The 22607-nt window shown below is 44.6% G+C and overlaps 1 protein-coding gene across 3 annotated transcripts in view; it reads left to right on the top strand.

Annotated features, from left to right (window-relative positions):
- LOC144677670 (limbin-like) overlaps positions 1-22607 on the top strand; it is a 184283-nt gene that overhangs the window by 81284 nt on the left and 80392 nt on the right. For all 3 annotated transcript variants that reach the window (XM_078537849.1, XM_078537792.1, XM_078537736.1), the window contains exons 14-16: positions 1864-2324; positions 7160-7355; positions 15139-15267. In XM_078537849.1, the coding sequence (XP_078393975.1) occupies positions 1864-2324; positions 7160-7355; positions 15139-15267 (786 nt within the window). The remainder of the gene's footprint in view (positions 1-1863; positions 2325-7159; positions 7356-15138; positions 15268-22607) is intronic.

Below are 22607 nucleotides of genomic sequence, written 5' to 3'. Positions count from 1 at the left end.
GCAGTGGCTCAAGAAGGCAGCTCACTACTGCCTTCTTAAGGGCAATTATGGATGGGCAATAAAAATGCTGGCCTAGCCATTAAAGAATCTGCAAAAGCGTAGCACAGAAGGAGGCCACTTAGTCTATCAAACCTGTGCAGCCTCTTTCAAAGAGCAATCCAGTTAGTACCTCTCCCTCACTTTCCCCATATTTCTGTAGTTTTTTTTTCACTCTTTTAATCACTTTATCCGATTCTCTTTTGATAGATGCTATTGACTCTGTATCCGCCATCCCATCCAGCAGTGCATTCCAAACCCCAACCGTCCATTGTGTAAAAAGGTTTATCATATTGCCTCTAGTTCCTTTGCCAATCCATGCCTTCTGCTTATTAACCCTTCAACCACAGGAAGCTGTTTCTTTTTATTTGCTCTATTTAAACTTCTCATGATTTTAAACACCTCAATCAAATCGCTTTTTAGCCTTCTTTGTTCTGATGAGAACTGAAATCTCAAGCTTTGAAGCTCATATTACTCATGAAACGGATTAATTAGCCCCAATATTGACAGGGGTGTGGTTTTCGAGTGGGCGGGCAGGAGATGTGTTTCGTTCCAGTCCGGTATGGTCTAAAATTTTGACTCCACAACCTGCACCTTTTCTTTTCAAGGGGATGCCTGCTTAGATGGTCAGCCTGAATGGCAGGCTTGGCTCCCAACCAGACAATGTGGAAGAGGCCTCAGGAGCAGGTCGGAAACCTGATGCTTCCATATTTAACCCTATCCCACTTCCATCAAAGCTGGAAATGGGTGGGTTGGGGTTTTGTTTGAGTTTTTAAAACCTTTTACATTTTATCCAACCTGTTTTTGAGGGTTAAAATTACTCCTGTTGTTTCTGAAGTAAATTCGAGCTTAATTTTAAATCATTTTTCGTAAAATTGATCAACATGGAAAAGAAAATAGCTTCATACACGTTGTATGTTGATGTCACGTTGGGTAAAGATGGGATTTGACTCAATGTGATGCATCACTGGAGGAATAGCCAACATTTATTTGTCACAGCTCGCATGTGAATAATGGTGACCAGCGTGAGATGCTAGAGGACAATATACATCAATGGAACCATAACCAGCAAAGAGCCAGCATAGACAGGAGGGGGGAAATGTGATTAGGAACAAATAAAATATGTACTCATTTTTGAAATTCATAAACTATTCCATAGGATAATGGAAATACATTGAACAAATGAGATGAAGTAAAGCAGAACCAGTTGGTGGCAGCATCATAGCTAGCATTAACGGTAGTTGTTTCCAGAATTACTTGAAAACTTGCCCATTACGAAAAGAATATTCCAAATTTATACCATAGATGTATTGAGTCATCACAACTATGGAGGAGAAGTTTGTTTGCGTAGCATCGCTTCTAGTGGTGCTGTACAGACTAATGTTGATCCCCTGGAGGCAGACAGTAACATAGGCCACTACCTTGGAAAGCCCGCGCAGTGTTTACCATTAATATCGCTTAAGAATGCCAAGTGAGCTACACAGCTAGCGACCTCCAGCACTGCCTACCTTGGGAATCAACTTAGGTCTGCATAGCACTGTTAGAAGCAATGCTACTCAAACAAATTTCTGCTATAAGTTTCCCTGGCCTGTATTATTGACTTATCATGGATACCGTGTATGATGATAGCAAACCTAATGGAAGGATAAGGATATCCTGTTTCCCCTGTAGCCATTTCCATAAAGGTGAGTGGCTTTGCACAAAGTCTTTTGCATGCAATGGGATACATTTAGTATGGTTTTCTGTTTCTTGGAGCTGGAGAGCCCAGTTAGCACAGTATTAGTTTAAAGGAGTATTTTGTGTTTAATATAATTCTTTGTACTTCAGATTCATGAGCAAGAGTATCAACAAAAGCAGCTGGCATCTCTTCTCAACACCTCAGGAGAAAGACGATTTGATCATAACAAATACCTCATGGATTGTCATGACCTGTTAAATAATCAACGTGCAGAACTGGGAGAATTGGTGGAGAAATTGGACGAAGATGCAGTTGACCAATTGGAAACCCTTCACATGAAACTTACTAAAAATGCCTCACTGAAAATTAAAAAAATCCGTGCTGAATTTGTTCAAGGGTTGGTCAGCCTGGGGGTCCCGAAGGACTATTTAAGACAAATGGCAGCGGATCAGGATGAGGAAGTAAACACTCAGCATGAGAAACAAGAGGAAAATGACAAACGTAAATCTAATGAATCGCTGGAGAAAGTTAGGGAAGAATTATCAAAGCGGCTATGTTCAGAAATTGAAGAACAGGAATTCTTACGGCATTGGAATCAATTGGTTTTCCAGTAAGTCAATTAAGATTTTTAAAAGACGTTCTTGAGAGGATGTTGGCAAAGCCAGTATTTACTGTCCTAGCCGTCCTCCAGAAGGATGTGGTGAGCCTTCTCCTTAAACCGCATGTAGTTCGTAACATGCAGGTAGTCCCGCCATCAGAATTTAAATACAGTGGTTTAGAAATGTTACAGACAAGGATAACTACAGGAGTTTCTGGTCCTGCCAGTGGCGGGTATCCTCATGGGCGGGATAGGAAAATTTGGGGAGCGACCAAAAGTTAATTGACTTTTGGCCTCTCCACGTTTTCCCGTCCTGCCTGCCACTGGCAGGACCAGAAAGTCCCGCCCTGTTTGGTTGGCTTTGAAGTGAAAAACCATTTTAATTAGTAATTCGTGAACATCTTTGCTAATACCTTTGGTTTTGAAAGCTTAGCGGATTTCCAGGTACATGTTTAATGTAAGGCAATTATGTTGGTTTTATTCTTATTCAGCTTTATTTCTTCAGCCAAGCAATCTTTAAACTGTTTTTTTTTCCTCTGTGGCAGAGGTTAGCCTACTTAAGAACTTAAAAGTTTATGTGCAAATTGCCTTAATAGACTTACTTAAGGAAGCCATATAGGAAATTAAAGCCCCCCTGTTCTGTTCAAAAAGAACAATCCCAGTCACACTATTATAGTAAACTCTGATATTAGAACAGCTCTGTTCCAACTGATTTTATCATTGCTACCAACTGAAGCATTATTTTTATGTGTAAAACAGTTTAAACACCAATGAGGTGAACTACTTATGAGGGCCAACTGTATTTTACCACCCAAGATTGTACCTAAGAGCCCTGAATGTGGATAAGTCTAGTTTGCCTTTTCTGGAATTCTACTTGACTATCTTGGAGGAGGTCATGATGATTTTTTTTTCTTTCCTGGTAGTATTTAGTCTTTGGATATAAGCATTGCTAGCAAAGACAGCATTTATTACTCATCCTAAATTGCCCTTGAGAATGTGGTGGTGAGCTTCCTTCTTGAACCGCTGCAGTTCACGTGGTGATGGTACTCTCTCATGATTGAACTTTTCCCCATGAAACTGAATAAATAAGGTAGGTTGTTTATTGTCAGCATCATTGTTGGCTGTTCCCCGATTCGAGGATGACATCCATTCTGGGTCATGAGTTTCTGCCGTGGGTCTTCATGTGATTAAACAGGCAGATTCACAACCTGCAGACATAGGGCGGGATGAGGTAGTGAGATGCGTAGTGCAGGATTTGTTCCCTTTTCTTTCTCTGCTGCTAATCTGCCTCTTAATTAAGCGTGTTGCAGCTTAATGGACAAGTTGTTGCCATTTTGAATGATTGGGATGAACTTGCTGCCAGTCATTAATGTCAATGCTGCCACACTTCAAGGAGAGCTTCAGAATGTCTTTGAAGTATTTTCTTTGTCCTCCCCTGGAATGCTGTGTTACTCAGACTAAGTGGTTGTGGTGGAAGAATTAATCAGGCTGGTCTTTTGGTTCAAGCTGGTTTATTTTCAAGACAGCTCCTCAGTGCTGCTGACTTCTAAGTAGCTTCCACCCAAAATGTTCCAGCTGTATCTTTTTATTCTGTTTAGATGGGATAAATAATGCCCATCACCTGGTTAACTAGCAATTGTCTTTAACAAGGTGATTGCCGTGCAGTGTGATTACTTATTAACATACTGGCCATCTGAGAGCTGAGGAAACATGACCTAATAGGGGTGACGCTTTTCAGCCATTTGGACGCGGCGTCCAGTCCAACGAGGCATTCCAACAGCTCAAGGCTGACACCCAAAAACAAATCAGAAGATAAAGGACATATGGTGTGAAGAGAGAGCCTGAGAGATCCAACAATTTGCTGACCATCGTGACATGCAAAGCTTTTTTGAAGCCACCATGACCGTCTATAGACCAAGGTCAAATGGACAATATCCCCTTCATCACAGAATGGTATTTCTCTTCCTAAGAATGATAAAGTCATCCATCAACGCTGGATAGGTTATTACGTGTTCTGTGAATAGAACTCGTTTGATAGGGCGACCTTTCTGCATTCCAAGGTTACTTGCATAATTGAAGATATCGGCAATCAATATGGAAATTTCTGTACTGTTTCTATCAAGCTTTACATTAAGCACAAAAGAGGTTCGGGCCAAGGGTTTTGCTCTGTTATCCTGTCCTAAATCAGATGGATTTGCAGTGAGGAAAATTGAGCAATGGAGCTTGTTGTTTCCCTGCTGGCTGTCCTTTCCCCGCGGGCCTGCAAATGGTGGTGAATCCTCGGTCTCAAGTTGGGAGTTGTCCTTGGGTCAGTGCCAGGAAAAGGCTGAAGTCTACTTTTGTTTTTCTTTGTTCTTTCACGGGATGTGGGTGCCGCTGACAAGACTAGCGTTTGTTGCCTATCCCTAATTGCCCTTGAGCTGAATGGCTTGCTAGGCCATTGCACAAAGCATTTAAGAGTCAGTAACGTTGCTTTGGGTCTGGAGTCACATATAAGCCAGGCCAGGTAAGGACTGGCAGATTTCCCTCCCTTAGGGGCATTAATGAACCAGATGAGTTTTTACACCAATCGATGATATTTGTGACATGGTACCTCTGTGCTGCTGACTAATGACTAGCTTTATATTCCAAATTTACCAATTGAATTCAAATTTCACCAGCTGGCATAGTGGAATTTGAACCCATGTACCCAGAGCATTAGCCTGGGCCTCTGGATGACTAGTCCAGTGACATTACTACTATACAACCATCTCCCTACGAGTAGAGCAGATTGTGGCCTCACCTTGCTCCATTTTTTGCCCGATCTCTTACGAGCATATAAACCACGACAGTCAATAAAAAGGCCGTCCAGCCAGGCCCATAAAACTGTGAAACCTTGTGTATCACAATAAATATATTTCATCCCAATCAAAAGCCATGTCATCTCCTGGGAGAGCCAAAAAAAAACCCTAAAAAACCTATGCTGGCTAAGCTGGGGGAGAGAAAATCTGGAAAATTCCTGCTGAAGGTTTCAGGCTCAGCTTGAGGCCTTTGGAGAAGATATGCTGTGGTCCTGGTGACTCTTCATTCCCTTTGTGGCCTCCTGTGTATTCAAATGCTGCAGTGACAGTCCATTACACCACAAGGATTTTCCTCAGTAGAATCCTGGCGAGGCTCCAGAAGGACTGCGCTGTGTCGAGATAGTACCTTTGACTGAGAGCACAGGCCAGGGTTATGGTGGTTACAAAGCCCTGTCCTGATCATGTAGATCCTAAGGGCAGAAATTTCCCATCGGTGAGAGGAGGGCGGGGCCCGCTCGCTGACATGTAAAATGACGCGCGGCGACGTCAGGCGGAACTCCCGACATCAGTGCGCTCCATTTAAATTTTCCAGTAGGCGGGGGTGCAGCAAAATCAGCTGTGCACCCACCGACCTGTCAATGGCCAAATGGTTTTTTTTCAAAAACACGCACAACAACAATAACAACTAGTACCAAATGTGAATGTTGCTATTAAATCTGATTTTGATTGGCTGCCTTACTGTGATAATATGAAGTTATGTTGCAATGATATTTAATGTTTTATGAACACTTGAAATCAATATTAGGTATGAAAATTGCTTTGCTGCCTGGCTTGAACGCTCAATCTACTTTTGGTTCAGCTTACAAACCATGGTATACAGGAGTAGTAATTGTGTGAATTATGATAATAGCTGACATCTGTACCACCATCTGCTGCACCAGCAGGGCAAATATTTTAAAGTACGTTTGGTGGGGCTGGGTAGCTTTGCGTGCCAGTGTATTCTATCTTGTAAAGCCTTTCAGCCTAGAGTGTTTTACTGCATTCACAGAGCTTCAATTAAAAAAATATATATTCTAGGCAACTTCACAGAATAATATTGTGGTAAATCCACCTATTACCCCCTATTCTCCCCACCAACTTGGCTTAAATGGCTGTGATGAAATTTTGGAAATCATTTTAGCACTAATATAGGTGGAAGATGTGGGCTGTGTCATTATGAATGCTTTAACAAGAAGCCAGTGAAACTATTGACTATGACGCAGGCTAATATTTAAAGAATGAGCCTTGGAATGTATTTTTAATTAGCACTTTTTAATATTGGAATAACAGCTTTTTATGGCTAGTGACCCATCTCTAAATGTCATCTCACATTTCAGATGTGTTCTTTTATCCAGACTGCAACTGGGGAAGTTTGGAATAAATGACTGGCAAAATCCTCTGAAGAGGGACTGGAGTTTTGGCTTTTGTTCTTTCATGGGATGAGGGCAAGGCCAACATTTGTTGCCCATCCCTAATTGCCCTTGAACTGAATGACTAACTAGACCATTTCAGGGAACAGTTAAGAGTCAACCACATTGCTGTGGATCTAGAGTCACATGCAGGCCAGATTTTCTTCCCTGAGTGACATTGGGAAACTAGATGGGTTTTTCCTGATAATCGATGGTAGCTTCATGTCATTATTACTGAGACTAGCTTTCAATTCCAGATTTTATTAATTGAATTTAAATTTCACCAGCTACCATGGTGGGACTTGAACCTCTGTCTCCAGAGTATTAGCCTGGGCCTCTGTATTACTAGTCCAGTGACATTATCATTATGCCAACATCTCCCCCCTAAAGTCACCTTGCTTAACTAAATGGTAAGGTAAAATGGCCACAATATCATCTGTTACAATAATAAATTTAACATAATTTATTTTTTACAACTTCAGTCAATTGCGCAGTGGGTATCTGTGAAATAAATTACGTCATTGTTAAGTGTCCCCATTTATTTGCGATGAATGGATCAATGTTGGCTTGGTCCTTAGTTTGACCTTCAGATTAATCTGGTGACACTTTTTTTTTAAAGGAATATAATGATAAGTCCACTCGTACTATCTGAAGAAGAAATCCAAAGGATAATGCTGAGTTATCTTGACAATTTCTGCCAAATGGATAATAGCTTGGCTCTTCCTAAGCTGCGTGAGAGATCCAGGGTCCAAGCCTGCCTGACTGACTGGAGAAACGCAAAGATAAGGAAGGTTGAGCAGCAGCGGAAGAAACGGGTGAGTGAAGTTGGAGAGGGCAACCTTCTATCCTGTGATCCGTTGTAGAATTTCTCTTTCTGTTAAATAATGAGGTTGGTGTAACAACCTGGTGGATTTTATTCAGTGCTGCAGCATTACAAGTTAAAGTGAAAGCCAGCAGAGGAAAAGCCACATCTACAATGTAGGGCTCAAAAACAGATGGACTTAAAAATATAACTAATGGTTGTGATCGGTCACAGTTTCAACCTCAGGAATTTCCAGCAACTCTATTGGTTCTCTGCTTGTTTGCACCCCTATGGCTAATTATCTGGACTTTTTAATTAGTATTTCTAATAATTAAATGGAGTACCATAGAAACCATTATGTCTGTCACAGTTTATAAGAAGTTCCAAATTCAGGCCTGAGATAACCCATAACATTCAATATAACTGAAGGAATTGACAGTCAAAGCCAGCATTATTCCTCCTGGAAGTAACGCTGCACAAGGACATTCCAGTGTTCTAAATGTGTACATATTGTGACATCAACTTAGTATATTGAATGGTGAGGAGTTTTGCAAAATCTAATTTGAGCTTTGTTGGAAATTTCATTTGCGGCATAACACCATTGCCACATGACTCCCCAGCTTGAACTCCCGATGGAGGCGCAGAGCCGCCTTTGCACATCGAATTGGCATCTTCCTCACCAGGCGGCCGCTAATTGGCCATCCGACGCATGATTGGACAAGCTGAGGTGATGGAGGGTGGGAGGTGGGGAACAATCAGTTTCTGTTCCGCTTTCCTCACCCCACTGTCACGAAGATATAATGGCCAGAATTTTTCCCTTGTCCGGGGGGGGTGCTCAGTGGGAGCGGGCAGGAGGGGGCGTTCGGGATTCCGACCACCGCCCACGATGAGCTCTGCTCCATGATTTCACGCGGGCGGGCCAATTAAGGCCCATCCTGCGTGGATCGCGAGTGGCAGCGCTGAGCACTGCCTGTGTGGCCAGGCGGGAGGAGGGAGAGCGGGACTGGCGCGCAGTTCGCACATTCGCACGAAGCTGCCTCAGAGCGATTGAAGCGCTTTTTAAAGAAAAAATATTAAATCAGGGATGGTCAGCGTGGATTTGTTAAAGGAAGGTCTTGCCTCACAAATTTGATTGAATTCTTTGAGGAAGTGACAAGAAGGGTTGATGAAGGTAGTGCAGTGGATGTTGTGTACATGGATTTTAGCAAGGCATTTGACAAGATCCCACATGGCAGATTGATCAGGAAAGTAAAAGCCCATGGGATTCAGGGTAATGTGGCAAACTGGATAAAAAGTTGGCTTTGTAACAGGAAACCAAGGATAATGGTCGATGGATGCCCTTGCGAATGGAAAGTTGTCTCAAGTGGTGTTCCACAGGGCTCAGTGTTGGGACCCTTGCTGTTTGTGTTATATATTAACGATTTGGACATGAACGTGGGGGGCATGATTGGGAAATTTGCAGATGACACAAAGATTGGCCGAGTAGTGGATAGTGTAGAGGATAGCCATAATCTCCAAAACGATATAGATGGGTTGGCGGAGTGGGCGGTAAAGTGGCAGATGCATTTTAGCATAGAGAAGTGTGAGGTCATACATTTAGGGAGGTCAAACAGTTACAGGGATTACACAATAAATGGGAATTTACTAAGAGGGGTAGATGAAGTGAGAGATCTTGGCGTACAAGTACACAGGTCCCTAAAGGCAGCAGTTCAAGTAGACAAGGTTGTAAAGAAGGCAAATGGATTGCTCTCCTTCATTGGCAGAGGTATTAGAGTATAAAAGTAAGGATATAATGTCGGAATTATATAAAACACTGGTGAGGCCACAACTGGAGTATTGTGTGCAGTTCTGGTCACCACATTACAGGAAGGACGTAATAGCTCTGGAGAGAGTGCAGAGGAGGTTTACAAGAATGTTGCCAGGGTTAGAAAAGTGTAGCTATGAGGAGAGATTGGATAGGTTGGGGTTATTTTCCTTAGAACAAAGAAGGCTGAGAGGTGACTTGATTGAAGTGTACAAAATTATGAGGGGAATGGATAGAGTGGACAGGATAAAATTGTTTCCCTTGGTGGAGAATTCTAGAACCAGGGGCATAGATTCAAGATAAGTGGCCGAAGGTGTGGGGGGACATGAGGAAGAACTTTTTTATGCAGAGGGTAGTGGGTGTCTGGAATTCGCTGCCCAAGTTGGTGGTAGAGGCAGAAACTCTAAACTCTTTTAAAAAGTACCTGGATCTGCATCTTAAGTGCTGTAAGCTGCAGGGCTATGGGCCGGGTGCAGGAATGTGGGATTAGAAAGGGCACCTGGGTGTCCTCGGGCTGGCATGGACAAGATGGGCCGATTGGTCTCCTTCTGTGCTGTAACTTTTCTATGGTGTGTCTATTCTTCCCAAAGATTACTGGTAAAACTTAGTGCAATGAGGGATTTTTATTATCAGGAAGGTAAAGTCCAAAGACATAGTGAAACAATGGGCGGGGGGGATGTTGACGTGCAGGCGCGCAAGAGGCACGCCTCCGATCGGCGCCCCTAATTGGGGGCACGCCGCCATTTTACGTGGGCGGGCCAATTAAGGCCTGTCCAGCGTGGCGTCTGCACAGGAGCGCTGTGCACTCCCTTAGTGGGTGGGTGGGAAATCCCTCAACCCGAGAGTGTGCTCTTTCACGCATGTGTATGAAAGAGCGCACTCATCTCCCTGAGGCTAAGTGCTGCCTCAGGGAGATCGGCTCTACAATAAAAAATATTAAAAATAGAAATAATAAATTTCCCTGACATGTCCCCTCATGTGACACTGTCATGAGTTGGGACATGTCCATAACTTTTTTAAAAACTTTAATTTTTTAAAAAACCTACATGAAACCTCATCCCACCCGTGGATGAGGTTTCATGCTTTTTCTGAAGCCCGCCAGGGCTCCTGGCCTGCCCGTCCAACCTTAAGGTTGGACAGGTAGGTCCATTAATTGCTTCAATGACACTGCCAATGGCCTCAATTGGCCATTGACAGGTTGGCAGGTGCACAGCTGATTTTGCTGCGCCCCCGCCTACCTGAAAATTTAACTGGGGCGGGACGACGTCGGGAGTTCCACCTGATGCCACCGTTGCATCATTTTACGCGTCGGCGAGCTGCCCCGCCCCCGCTCGCTGGCGGGGAAATCCTGCCCAATGCGTATTTGCATTCAAAGGGTAAAATATTTATGAAGGAGAGAAAGCTGTGTATAAGGGAAGGCAGCGTAACATTCAACAAGTATGAAATGCCTTCAGCCTGTATGTACCAAACTGCTGCTGCCAGGGACTAAAGTTAAGAGAACCCACTTTGAACTTGACTGTTCAGGGTATCATTTACTTTGCCTGAGAGTAGAATTTAGCCCTCGATGGATGAGCGGGCCCCACTGGCTTGGCGGTGGGCAGGCAGCCGACCCCCGCCACCGAAACGGGGTCCGCCACCATTTTGAGTGGGTGGGCTAATTAAGGCCTGCCCAGCGGCCTGCCCGACAGGAAGCTTTATACGCTTCCTGTGCGGGGGGAGGTGGAGGGGGAGGGAATCCCCAACTATCATGCGTTCTTTCGCGCATGCGCGTGATAGAGCGCCTTGCTCCCTGAGGCAAAGTGCTGTCTGAGGGAGTTTATTGACAGGTAAGAAAAGTCAAAAAATAGAAAAATATTGAAATTATTAACATGTCCCCCTCATGTGACAATGTCACCCGAGATGGGACATGTTAATAAGAAACACATAAAGTTTATTAAATTTTTTTAAAAACGGAGATGAAACTTCATCCCGCCAGTGGATGAAGTTTCATGAATAATCTGGAGCCCCCTGGGGCTCCTGGCCTGCCCGCCAGCCTTAAGCTTGGACAGGCAGGGTCTTTAACAAGGTTAATTAGCCTGTCAAATCAGCTGTCCGCCCGCCTTCCTGAAGATTTAAACGGACCGGGATGACGTCGGAGGTTCCTCTTGATGTCATCCCGCGTCATTTTCCCCTCGGCAAGCGGGCCCCGCCCCCAAATTGGAATTGGAAAAATCCTGGTCTGAGTCTTTTAAAATCTAAATGTTATACTGTTGCCTTAATGAAGGTGTAACTAGGAATCAGATTAACTAGTGGATTTAAAGGTTATTGAAACAGAAATTTGTACACATATGTATAGCTTACAATCTTTTCTTTTATTAATAAATGTTTAATTTAATTTTATTAAAAGCCTCTTAAGACTCAGTGGTCTTATTATTACTGAATTCAAAGCCCACATCTCGAAACATGCAAATTGAAAAATAATTGTGACAGTTGTTTCAAGTTTCCCTCTGGGATTTGAACAGCTCAGCATTTACCATCTGCTGTGTCGTAACACCACTGAAAACTGTAAAATCCAGCCCAGTGTAACTGTTGAAACAAAACATATTTGAGACCCTTTCCAACGTAGCTTAGTGGCCTAGTTTTATATCCTATCATTGTACACTGAGCAGTGTGATTCTTTGACATTTATATATTTGATAAATAACTTTCAGAAATAGTAACTATATTTTTAATTATGTTTATTTATTAGGATGGATCAGAATAACAAAACCCTCCACTTTGGTCAGGATTTTGCCATCGGCGAGCAGGGGGCGGGGCCCGCTCGCTAACGCGGGATGATGCTGGGCGGAACCCCCGACGTCATCCCGCCCCATTTAAATTTTCAGGAAGGCAGGGGCGCAGCAAAATCAGCTGCGGGCCCGCCGACTTGTCAATGGCTAATTGAGGCCATTGACAGGATCATTTAAACAATTAAAGGACCTGAGCCCCGGCGGCAAATAGAGAAAACATGAAACCTCATCCAGTGGCGGGATGAGGTTTCATGCAGGATTTTAAAAATTTTAATAAACGTATTCTGTCAATTATGAACTTGTCCCATCTCATGTGACATTGTCACATGAGGGGGACATGTTAGGGAATTTTCTTTTCTCTATTTTTAATATTTTTCAAAGTGGAAGTGATCTCCCTGAGGCTGCACTTAGCCTCAGGGAGATGTGCACTCCTTCGTGCGCATGCGCGAAAGAGCGCACTCCATGCTTTTAGGGATTCACCCCCACAGTGAGCACATAGTGCTTCCCGGCGGACATCACGTTGGGCGGGCCTTAATTGGCCCACCCACGTTAGATGGCGGTGTGGCCTGCATCGCTGGCGGGGATCGGCTCCCCGCCCGCCAGAGATTGGGTCGGGCCCGCCCGCCCGGCAGGCAGAAAATTCTGCCCATTGTCTTTGTGAGAACTGTACTGCGTCCCCATCTTAAAACAACAGCAGTCACGAACAGCTCACTGCAGTCTAATGTTACTGTAACACCCAGTGAATGGCCTGGATACTGCAGTACCAGTGGCTGCTTAGAATAAGATGTTCTCTATAATTGAAGCAGTCAATACCATTCTTGTTGCTGGCTAGAAATCCAAGTTCAGACAGGCATTAACTTTTTTGCAGTATTTTAGCTTCCATGAAGAAAGGCCCAGGTTATGGGTAACATAGCAAACCCAACAGGTGAATAGCAAATAGTGTTGACCTCCCAGAATTGAAACAGTTCTGTGCGTGTGTGGTTTAATCCTGAAACACTAACGAGCAGAAATCTTTTTCTATCATTGATGACCCAGGACTGAGCATATACTGATCACTTTTACTGATTGTAGTGATTTATGTTAAAATGTTCACACTGGTGCCGCTCACTGATGCTGATGTGTTATAATTTAATGTTTGGGTGAGCAATTTAATTTGCTTCTCCAAGCAGCGGGTCCTTTGATCTGTTCACCTTCATCTTTCTACCTTGATATTTTTTTCAAATGTGAAGTGACAGTTTTACTTCACGGCTTCTTTATGGTAATTCCACATTGAAGCGTATGAAGCTCAGACTGGGTGGGTCTCATGATATTTGGGAGTGCATAGGAATTTCTAGCTGAAAATAGGCCAAGGTACGCCTAGTTCAACTTTTACCACCCTGGTAGTCACATTGATAACGGAGTTGTTGTTGGCTCATCATGGCAAAGCCAATTCTGTCAGACCTAGGCCAAACCATATGATACCCCTATCCATTGATGGCTTCATCATTGGAAAGAACGTGGTCACAGTTTTTTGAGGGCATCCCTTGGGATGTTTTATACCTGTGCAAATTTATTCTGCGTTAAGTTGGCACAGCAAAATCAATTTCTATTCTAGCCTTACTATGGATATTGCTATAACACGTGTGAAAGGAATTTGCGGATAAATGCATTCAAGTGAGGAGATGGAGTGACTGAAACAGAAATGGACCTTTATGGTTAAATAAGTGTGATGTGGTGTTTTTTTACTGAGAAGTGAGTATTGGGGTTTATAACAGAAGTGTGAAAATAAACATTTACTAGTTTTAGCTGTAAGTAAATTCAAGAGAAGGTACAAGGTTTGACGGGGAAGGGTAGGCATTCTCGGAGGACCAATATCAGGAGCACTTCAGGCCTCACTATTAAGGTGCAGCGGCATTTCTAGGCCAAATTATAAATGAAAAAATGTCATTTAAAAATGGTTTGTATGAGTTCTCCACGAAAGAAGGGATATAAATATTGCCTTACTGTGGGGAACCTGAAAATCTGTAGCATGTGCAGTGTATTTCCATAACTTCGGCAGGAGTACAACATGGTGACTGAAAACTAGGCTGGGGATGAGTATGTGAGGACAGAGTCTGCACGAGGGGAAGCAGGAACTCCACTTAACAATTGGTTCTTGGGCCTCAGATTGGTCCAAATTGAGGCTTGCGCCTCCAAATCTTTGGACACAAGTTTTTAAAAGCACATTTTGAATGAGCCCACTAAACAAATGTGCAAGTTTCATCCAGGGAGAGAGCAAGCCCACCTTCCCCCTCCTCCATGCTCAGTGGTCCTCTGCTGAGCTTTCTGGCCTTATGTCAACGCCAGGCACTCTGGTACCAGAACCCGCCATTTCGTATAATAATTAAGGGACCTTCACCCCATGAAAGTTGCAGGATCAGTGACAGCAACCTTTACTGAGGTGAGGTGCTATGCAAATTTCCTGGGTCAATGTATTCCACACGTTAGAAACTGTGGACAGAATTTTCCCGACCCGAACGGGAGTGAAATAGCACGCGATGTCGGCGGGCGAGCGTCCCGATATCATCGCGCATTCTCGTGATATTTCGCTCGGCGGGCACGCTGCCGCCTCTCGCGCACGCCCGCCGACATTTAAGAGGCCTATCCAGGCCCTTAATCAAGTAACTAAATGGAACTGTTCACTGCCCGTCCAACCGTTCAGTTGGCGGGTGGGCGAATAGGCCAGGCGGCCTTCGCATTTAGAAGGAAACTTCATCCACCAGCGGAACGAGGCTTCGGGCAGTAAATTTTGAAAAAAAACAATTAAAATTTTTAAAACTCATGTTTAACATGTCCCTGTTGATGTTTTCCTTATTTTTGAAATCCGTCTTTTTAATGTTAAAAAATCTTCAGCTCCCCCCTGAGGCAGCTCTGTGCCTTCGGAGAGCTTTCAATGCGTGTTCCGCCACCCATGCGCTCCCCCGCCCACACTTCAGCGCTCGCGCTCCTCCCCACCCCCCTCCCCCACCCCGGCAGCGCTGAGGCTCCCAGCGCACCTTTCACGCTGGCTGCCCGCTAATTGGCCAGCCAGCCTGAAATCGCAGTCGGGGCCCAATGGCGGGTGGTGGTCGGTTACGCAGCTGTTCCTGGGCCCGCCCACACGACGAAGTAAAAATCCTTGCCCTATAGTTTGCACCTTTTGAGAAAAAGCACTTACTTTTTTGATGATTAACGAGAGATTTTCTGTCTACCTCCCTCTTCGTTAGGACAAGTTAAAAACTAAGGAATTGGGACATGGCGACCAGATCAAACTGGCAGCTCTACAGGACCGTACGCGGGTCAAAATTAAATTGCACGAGGAAGAAGAGAAAAGAGAGGCTGAAGAAATGAGTGTGGTAAGTGGGATCGAAAAGATAAGTACTGAGAAAGTGATTGGGAGTAGGAGACTGTGGACGCTACCTGTTTGAAGGGACCTGGATTTGACTGTTCAGGCTTAATTTGCTGACAAAGAGCTATGATGGGGCACAATTTAATTTTCTAGTTCTTGGCATAACATAAGTGTTGACTGCTGTGCTTCATATTCTGCAGTCTCAGAATTATAGTCCAATATAACCACAGCCTTTATTTTTATTATGGCTAGAATGATGTTCCAACCAACCAACAGAACACCAAGCCACAATACGAACTCAATTCTCTAACCAGTTGAGATTGTCTACTGTGGTCAGTAGGAAGGGACATGTTTGCCAAATCTCACCTGTACGATTGGTAGCATCACTGTGAGAAGGGGGAAGCCAAGTAGTTTAATTAGCTCCTTCCCCAAGAACTTACAATCACTTTCCAATGAGCTTTCAGCGAGTGGGAAAAGGCAGCCAGCTGCTGACAGCATGGGCGTATTATATTGTAGGAATAAACAACAGACATACTGACAGTGTCATCACTTCAGCTTAGAGATATGTAAAACTTACAGCATGATAGCAGGCCATTTGGCCCAACCAGTCCATGTTGGTGTTTACCCTCACACAAGCAATTCATTCTAATCCAATTTACCTCTCCTGTTGCAATAGTCAATTGTGGACTTTTCCCTTCATCCACTTATCCAACCTAATCTTCAATAGTGACATCGGAGGGCATTTTCAAGGAAGAAAGAAGAAATAACTTGCATTTATATAGTGCCTTTCATGGTCTCAGTGTGTCCCGAAGGCTTTACAGCCAATAAAGGACCTTTGAAGTGTAGCCACTTGCGAAATATATGAAATTTTAACCCCCTGCCCCCCTCAAATCACGTAGGTTTGTGTTGAGTACAATGTAAAAGTGTTTTAAAAAAAAACCTCAAACCCAGCTCCAACTTGGCTACTTCTGGTTTTACGAGAGGAGTGTTTGAGAGCAAACATTCACTCCCAGGAGGCAGGCTGCTCATTCAAATATTATAATAAAGCTGTGTGCCTCAGATTTAACCTCCATTTTAAATTTTATGCATTTTACGCTAGTGGGCTGGATTTCCCAACCAGGGCCACCCTGCCCCTACCCCACTAACCAATGCCTCTGACCACCACTCCCTCCATAATGCCTCTGACTCCATGGTCAATCCACAGCCCACAATCCGTGGTATCTCCTCCCCATTCCCGCTGTACCCTGGTACTGAAGGCCTCCCAAACGCCTCTTGCTCTGGCTGGCTGCAGCCGGGAAATGGAAACAAAATGCATTAACCAGGCCCCGCTTTTAAATTTGGCAGAGCCTGAGGGGAGCACGTTCTTCCAAGTATCTCGACCGCAAAGCAGGCTGCCACTCCAACTTCCTGCTCCCCCCCCAACTGCTACATCTGGGCTATCTCAACCAGTAGCACTGGAGTGATTTTTTCCGACCAAGTAACTCTATGGCCAGGATATTTAGGTTGGCGAGCGGTGGGGTGGGGGAGGGGGGGGAGGGTGGCGGGGCCTGCTCGCCGATGCGTAAACTGACGCGGGATGGCGTCAGGTGGAACTCCTGACGTCACCCCGCCTCATTTCCATTTTCAGGTTGCTGGGGGCGCAGCTGAATCAACAGCCTATTGAGGCCATTTAAAAAGTAATCGACTTAATCAATAGACCTGCCCGTCCAACCTTAAGGTTGGCGGCCAGGCCGGGAGCCCTGGCGGGCTTCAGAAAAAGCGCGAAATCTCATCCACGGGCGGGATGAGGGTTTTTAAAAATTGAGTAAAGGTTAGAGTTAAAGTGATGGACATGTCCCAACTCATGTGTCAGTGTCGCACGAGGGGACATGTCAGGGAAATTTTGTTTCTGCTCCTTGACCATTTTTAAATTTGGCGTCGATCCCCCTGAGGCAGCACTTAGCCTCAGGGAGATGAGTGCACTCTTTCGCGTGCATGCGCAAAGTTCATGCTCGGCCCGCTTACCCTCCTCCACCCCCATCCCCACACAGACAGCGGTCAGCGAATCCACTTGCGGTTCACATTGGACGGTCCTTAATTGGCCCGCCAACGTGAAATCGCGGTGCGGTGCCGATCAGCTTCCCAACCGCTGTCGCCGAGAACCTCCACCAAGGGCAAAATTCTGCCCTTTGTGTCCAGAAGCATTTCCTGACATCAGCCCTGAATGATCTCAGTTTAAGGTTGCCCTGCACTCCCCCACCAGAGGAAAGAATTTCCCTCCTCTTACCTTAACACGTTGTTGGATCACCCCTTGATCTTTCAGTGCTCGCTGATGCAGCTGATGGGAATACCCCGACCAAACTGCCCCACATGAAAGGAATCTGAGCTTAACTGACCATAGGCTGGGATTTTCTGGCCCCGCCTGTTGCCGTGGTCTTCTGGTGCAGCTGAAAGTCAATGGACATTTGGCTGGCCTGTCGCATCCACCGCGGTGAGTCCCACCAAGGTAGGGCCAGAAAATCCTGGACATGACTACTGTTATTTCATGGAAATTAGCGTGCAGATACATAAACATACACTGGCAGGTGTATTTTGTGTATAGATTACCTGGATAGCTGTTTTGTTACTTGGAGAAAATTGAGACTGATTATATTAGTATTTTGGCAGACGATGGTTTCTGTGGTTTTGGAGTTCCGGTGCGCCCATTCACTGACATGAGGCGCAGGTTTCACCACGTGCTGTGCGAGTTTGGCATGAGGTGAATGAAGCGCTGGGCTTTTCAAAAACAGGTTGAATATTATTCTGCATTTAAAACGTTGCTGCCATGTGTTCTTGCTGCCAGTGCATCCACCTTCATCAACATGGCAGTTGCCGCACTTCTTACTGGAAATATTACCACATTTTTTGTCTGACACTTTTGGTTGAATTTTGCCGTCGGTGAGCAGGGGGCGGGGCCCGCTCACCGGTGCGCAAAATGACGTGGGATGACGTCAGAGGTTGCCCCCAACGTCATCCCGCCCCATTTAAATTTTCTGGAAGGCGGGGGCACAGTGAAATCAGCTGTCCGCCCGCCGACCTGTCAATGGCCAATTGAGGCCATTGACAGGATAATTAAAACAATTAAAGGACCTGTCCGTCCAACCTTAAGGTAGGCGGGCAGGCCAGGAGCCCCAGCGGGCTTCTGAAAAAACATGAAACCTCATCCACCGGCAGGATGAGGCTTCATTTAGGGTTTAAAAAACTTTAATAAAGTTTGAGTGAAATTTATTAACATGTCGGAGAACATGGGTGGAGAAATGGCAGATGGAGTTTGATCCGGACAAATGTAAGGTAATGCATTTTGGAAGGTCTAATACAGGCAGGAATTATACAGTAAATGGCAGAACCCTTAAGTGCATTGACGAGCAGAGGGATCTGGGTGTACAGGTCCACAGGTCACTGAAAGTGGCAACGCAGGTGGATAAGGTAGTCAGGAAGGCATATGGCGTGCTTGCCTTCATTGGCAGGGGTATTGAGTATAAAAGCTAGGAAGTCATGCTGCAGCTGTGTAGAACCTTGGTTAGGTCACACTTGGAATATTGCATGCAATTCTGGTCGCCACATTACCAGAAGGATATGGAGACGTTGGAGAGGGTGCATAGGAGGTTTACCAGAATGCTGCCTAGTCTGGAGGTTATTAGCTATGAGGAGAGGTTGGAGAAACTCGGATTGTTCTCACTAGAGCGACAGAGATTGAGGGGCGACTTGATAGAAGTTTACAAAATTATGAGTGGCATGGACAGAGTAGATAGTCAGAAGCTTTTTCCCAGGGTGGAAGAGTCAATTACTAGGGGACATAGATTTAAGGTGAGAGGAGAAAACTATAGAGGAGATGTGCGGGGCATGTTTTTTTACGCAGAGGGTAGTGAGTGTTTGGAATTCGCTGCCAGAGGAGGTGGTGGAAGCAGGTACGATAGTGGTTTTTAAGAGGCAGCTTGACAAGTACATGAATGGGATGGGAATAGAGGGATACGGACCCTGGAAGTGCAAAATGTTTTAGTTGACAGGCAATATGATCGGCACAGGCTTTGAGGGCCGAAGGGCCTGTTCCTGTGCTGTACTTTTCTTTGTTCTTTGTTCTATGTCCCATCTCGTGTGACATTGTCACTTGAGGGGGACATGTTAAGGATCTTCTTATTTTTCTATTTTTAATGTTTGAACAAATTTCAGCGATCTCCCTGAGGCAGCACTTAGCCTCAGAGAGATGTGCGCTCTTTAGTGCGCATGCGCGAAAGAGCACACTCTCGCATTTGCGGAATCCCCGCACAGGAAGCGCATAGCACTTCCCACCGGACATCACGCTGGGTGGGCCTTAATTGGCCCGCCCACTTAAAATGGTGGCGGGGCCCACTTCTCCGGTGGGGATCGGCTCCCCACCCGCCAGAGATTGGGTTGGGCCCACCTGTCCGGTGGGCAGAAAATTTTGCCCATTAGTAACATTGGCCTAAAAGCAAAATGCTGCGGATGCTGGAAATCTGAAATAAAAACAGGTAACACTGGGAAAACTCAGCAGGCCTGACAGCAACTGTGGAGAGAGAAACACAGTTAATGTTTTGAGTCTGTATGGCTCCTCTAGGCCGTTGAGCAACTCTGGAAAGCAGATGTGATACAGCCCAAATTTCTAGGCCTGTCTCTTTTTTTGGTTACTTCTTGTAGAAGTCATTTTCAGCGATCCTTTTGAACTGAAGGGTGTATATGTTCAGTGATTGAGAAGTGTCCTGGCTCTGCGCATAGTAATGTATGCTGGAGATAGGCCAGCATTTATGTAGTTCTAAGATAAAAGCAAAATACTGCGGATGCTGGAAATCTGAAACAAAATTAGAAATAGCTGGAAAAACTCAGCAGGTTTGACAGCATCTGCGGAGAGGAACACAGTTAACGTTTCAAGTCCGTATGACTCTTCATCAGAACTGAGGAAATATAGAAATGTGGTGAAATATAAGCTGGTTGAGGGTGGTGGGACAAGTAGAGCTGGATAGAGGGCCAATGATAGGTGGAGGCAAGGAAGACAAAAAGGACAAAGAGGTGTTGACAGTGGTGATATTATCTAAGGAATGCGCTAATGGTGACATTTAGGGTAGAAAGCAGGACAAGCAAGGTACTGATAGCCCTGGGCGGGGTGGGGTGGGGTGAAAGGATTGAAATGGGTTAAAAGGTGGAGATAAAATGGTAGATCGAAATAAATTTAAAAATAGGTGGGAAAAGAAAAATATATTTAAAAAATTATAAATTATTGGGAAAAGGGGGATCGGAAAGTGGGTGGGGATGGAGGAGAGAGTTCATGATCTGAAGTTGTTGAACTCAATGTTAAGTCCGGAAGGCTGTAAAGTGCCTAATCAGAAGATGAGGTGCTGTTCCTCCAGTTTGCGTTGAGCTTCACTGGAACATTGCAGCAGGCCAAGGACGGACATGTGGGCATGAGAGCAGGATGGGGTGTTGAAATGGCAAGCGACAGGGAGGTCTGGGTCATGCTTGCCATTTCAACACACCACCCTGCTCTCATGCCCACATATCCGTCCTTGGTGGGCTGCATTTCAGTCCAAAATGGCTTGCCCCATATCCTAAGACTGTGGCCCCTGGTTCTAGACTCCCCAACCAGGGGAAACATCCTCCCTGCATCCAGTCTGTCTAGCCCTGTTAGAATTTTATACGTTTCAATCAGATCCCCTCTCATTCTTCTAAACTCTAGTGAATACAGGCCCAGTCGAACCAATCTCTCCTCATACCACAGTCCTGCCATCCCCGGTATCAGCCTAGTGAACCTTCGCTGCACTCCCTCTATGGCAAGTATATCCTTTCTTAGGTAGGGAGACCAAAACTGCATGCAATACTCCAGGTGTGGTCTCACCAAGGCCCTGTACAACTGTAGTAAGACATCCCTAATTCTGAACTCAAATCCTCATGCAATGAAGGCCAACATACCATTTGTTTTCCTAATTGCTTGCTGCACCTGCCTGTTTACTTTCGTTGACTGGTGTACAAGGACGCCCAGATACCTTTATACATCCACATTTCCCAACATTCAAATAATACTCTGCCTTTCTGTTTTTCACACCGAAGCGTATAATTTCACAATTATCCACATTATACTGCATCTACCATGTGTTTGCCCACACACACAACTTACCTAAATCATCCTGAAGCCTCCTTGCATCCTCCTCACAACTCACAGCCCCGCCCAGTTTTGTGTCATCAGCAAACTTGGAAATATTGTATCTCGGTTCCTCATCCAAGTTATTTATATATATCATGAATAGCTGGGGCCCAGGCAATGGTCCCTGAAGTATACCAATAGTCACCGCCTGCCATCCAGAAAAAGACCCATTTATTCCCACTCTCTGTTTCCGGTCTGTCAACCAATTCTCAATCCATGCCAGTTTATTACCCCCAATCCCATGTGCTTTAATTTTGCCCACTAGCCTCTTATGTGGGACCTTATTAAAAGCCTTCTTGAAATCCAGATACACCACAAACACTTGTTCTCCCTTATCTATTCTACTAGTTACATCCCCAAAAAATTCCAGTAGATTAGTTAAGCATAATTCCCCTTTCATAAACCCATGCTGACTTTGTCTAATCCCGTTAATGCTTTCCAAATGTTCTGTTACCATGTCTTTTATAATAGAGCCTAGCATTTTCCCCACTACTGATGTTAGGCTAATTGGTCTGTAATTCTGTTTTTCATCTCCCTCCTTTACTAAATAGTGGGGTTACATTTGCCACCCTTCAATCTGTAGGAACTGCTCCAGAGTCGATAGAATTTTGGAAGATGACCACCAATGCAACCAATATTTCCAGGGCCACTTCCATTAGTACTCTGGGATGTAAATGATCAGGCCCTGGGGATTTTTCAGACTTTAACCCCATTAATTTCTCTAGCACCATTTTTTCACTAATACTGATTTTCTTTAATTCCTCCCTCTCACTAAACCCTTGGTTCCCTAACATTTCTGGGAAATTATTTGTGCCCTCTTTTGTGAAGACAGAACCAAAATATGTGTTCAATTCTTCTGCCATTTCTTTGTTCCGCATTATAATTTCCTCCGTTTCTGACTGTAAGGGACCTACATTTGTCTTTGCTAATCTTTGTCTCTTCACATGTTTATAGAAGCCCTGCAAAGCATCTTGGGTCATTTCATCACATTAAAGGTGGTAATATGTATATATAATATACATAAAAAGTTGTTGTTGTTAACTACCCATTAAACTCACCATGGAATGTTAGGTCTTGCAATGAATAGCTTAAGCAACTTTTCAGAGATGTAATAATTGTTAACATTTGCTAGTCAAACTCTGACGCAAAAAGTGAATAATTTAAAATATAAATTG

The sequence above is a fragment of the Cetorhinus maximus genome, chromosome 1, assembly GCF_964194155.1.
Source record: "Cetorhinus maximus chromosome 1, sCetMax3.hap1.1, whole genome shotgun sequence".
NCBI classification, from domain to species: domain Eukaryota; kingdom Metazoa; phylum Chordata; class Chondrichthyes; order Lamniformes; family Cetorhinidae; genus Cetorhinus; species Cetorhinus maximus.
This window is presented reverse-complemented; position numbering and strand designations above follow the sequence as displayed.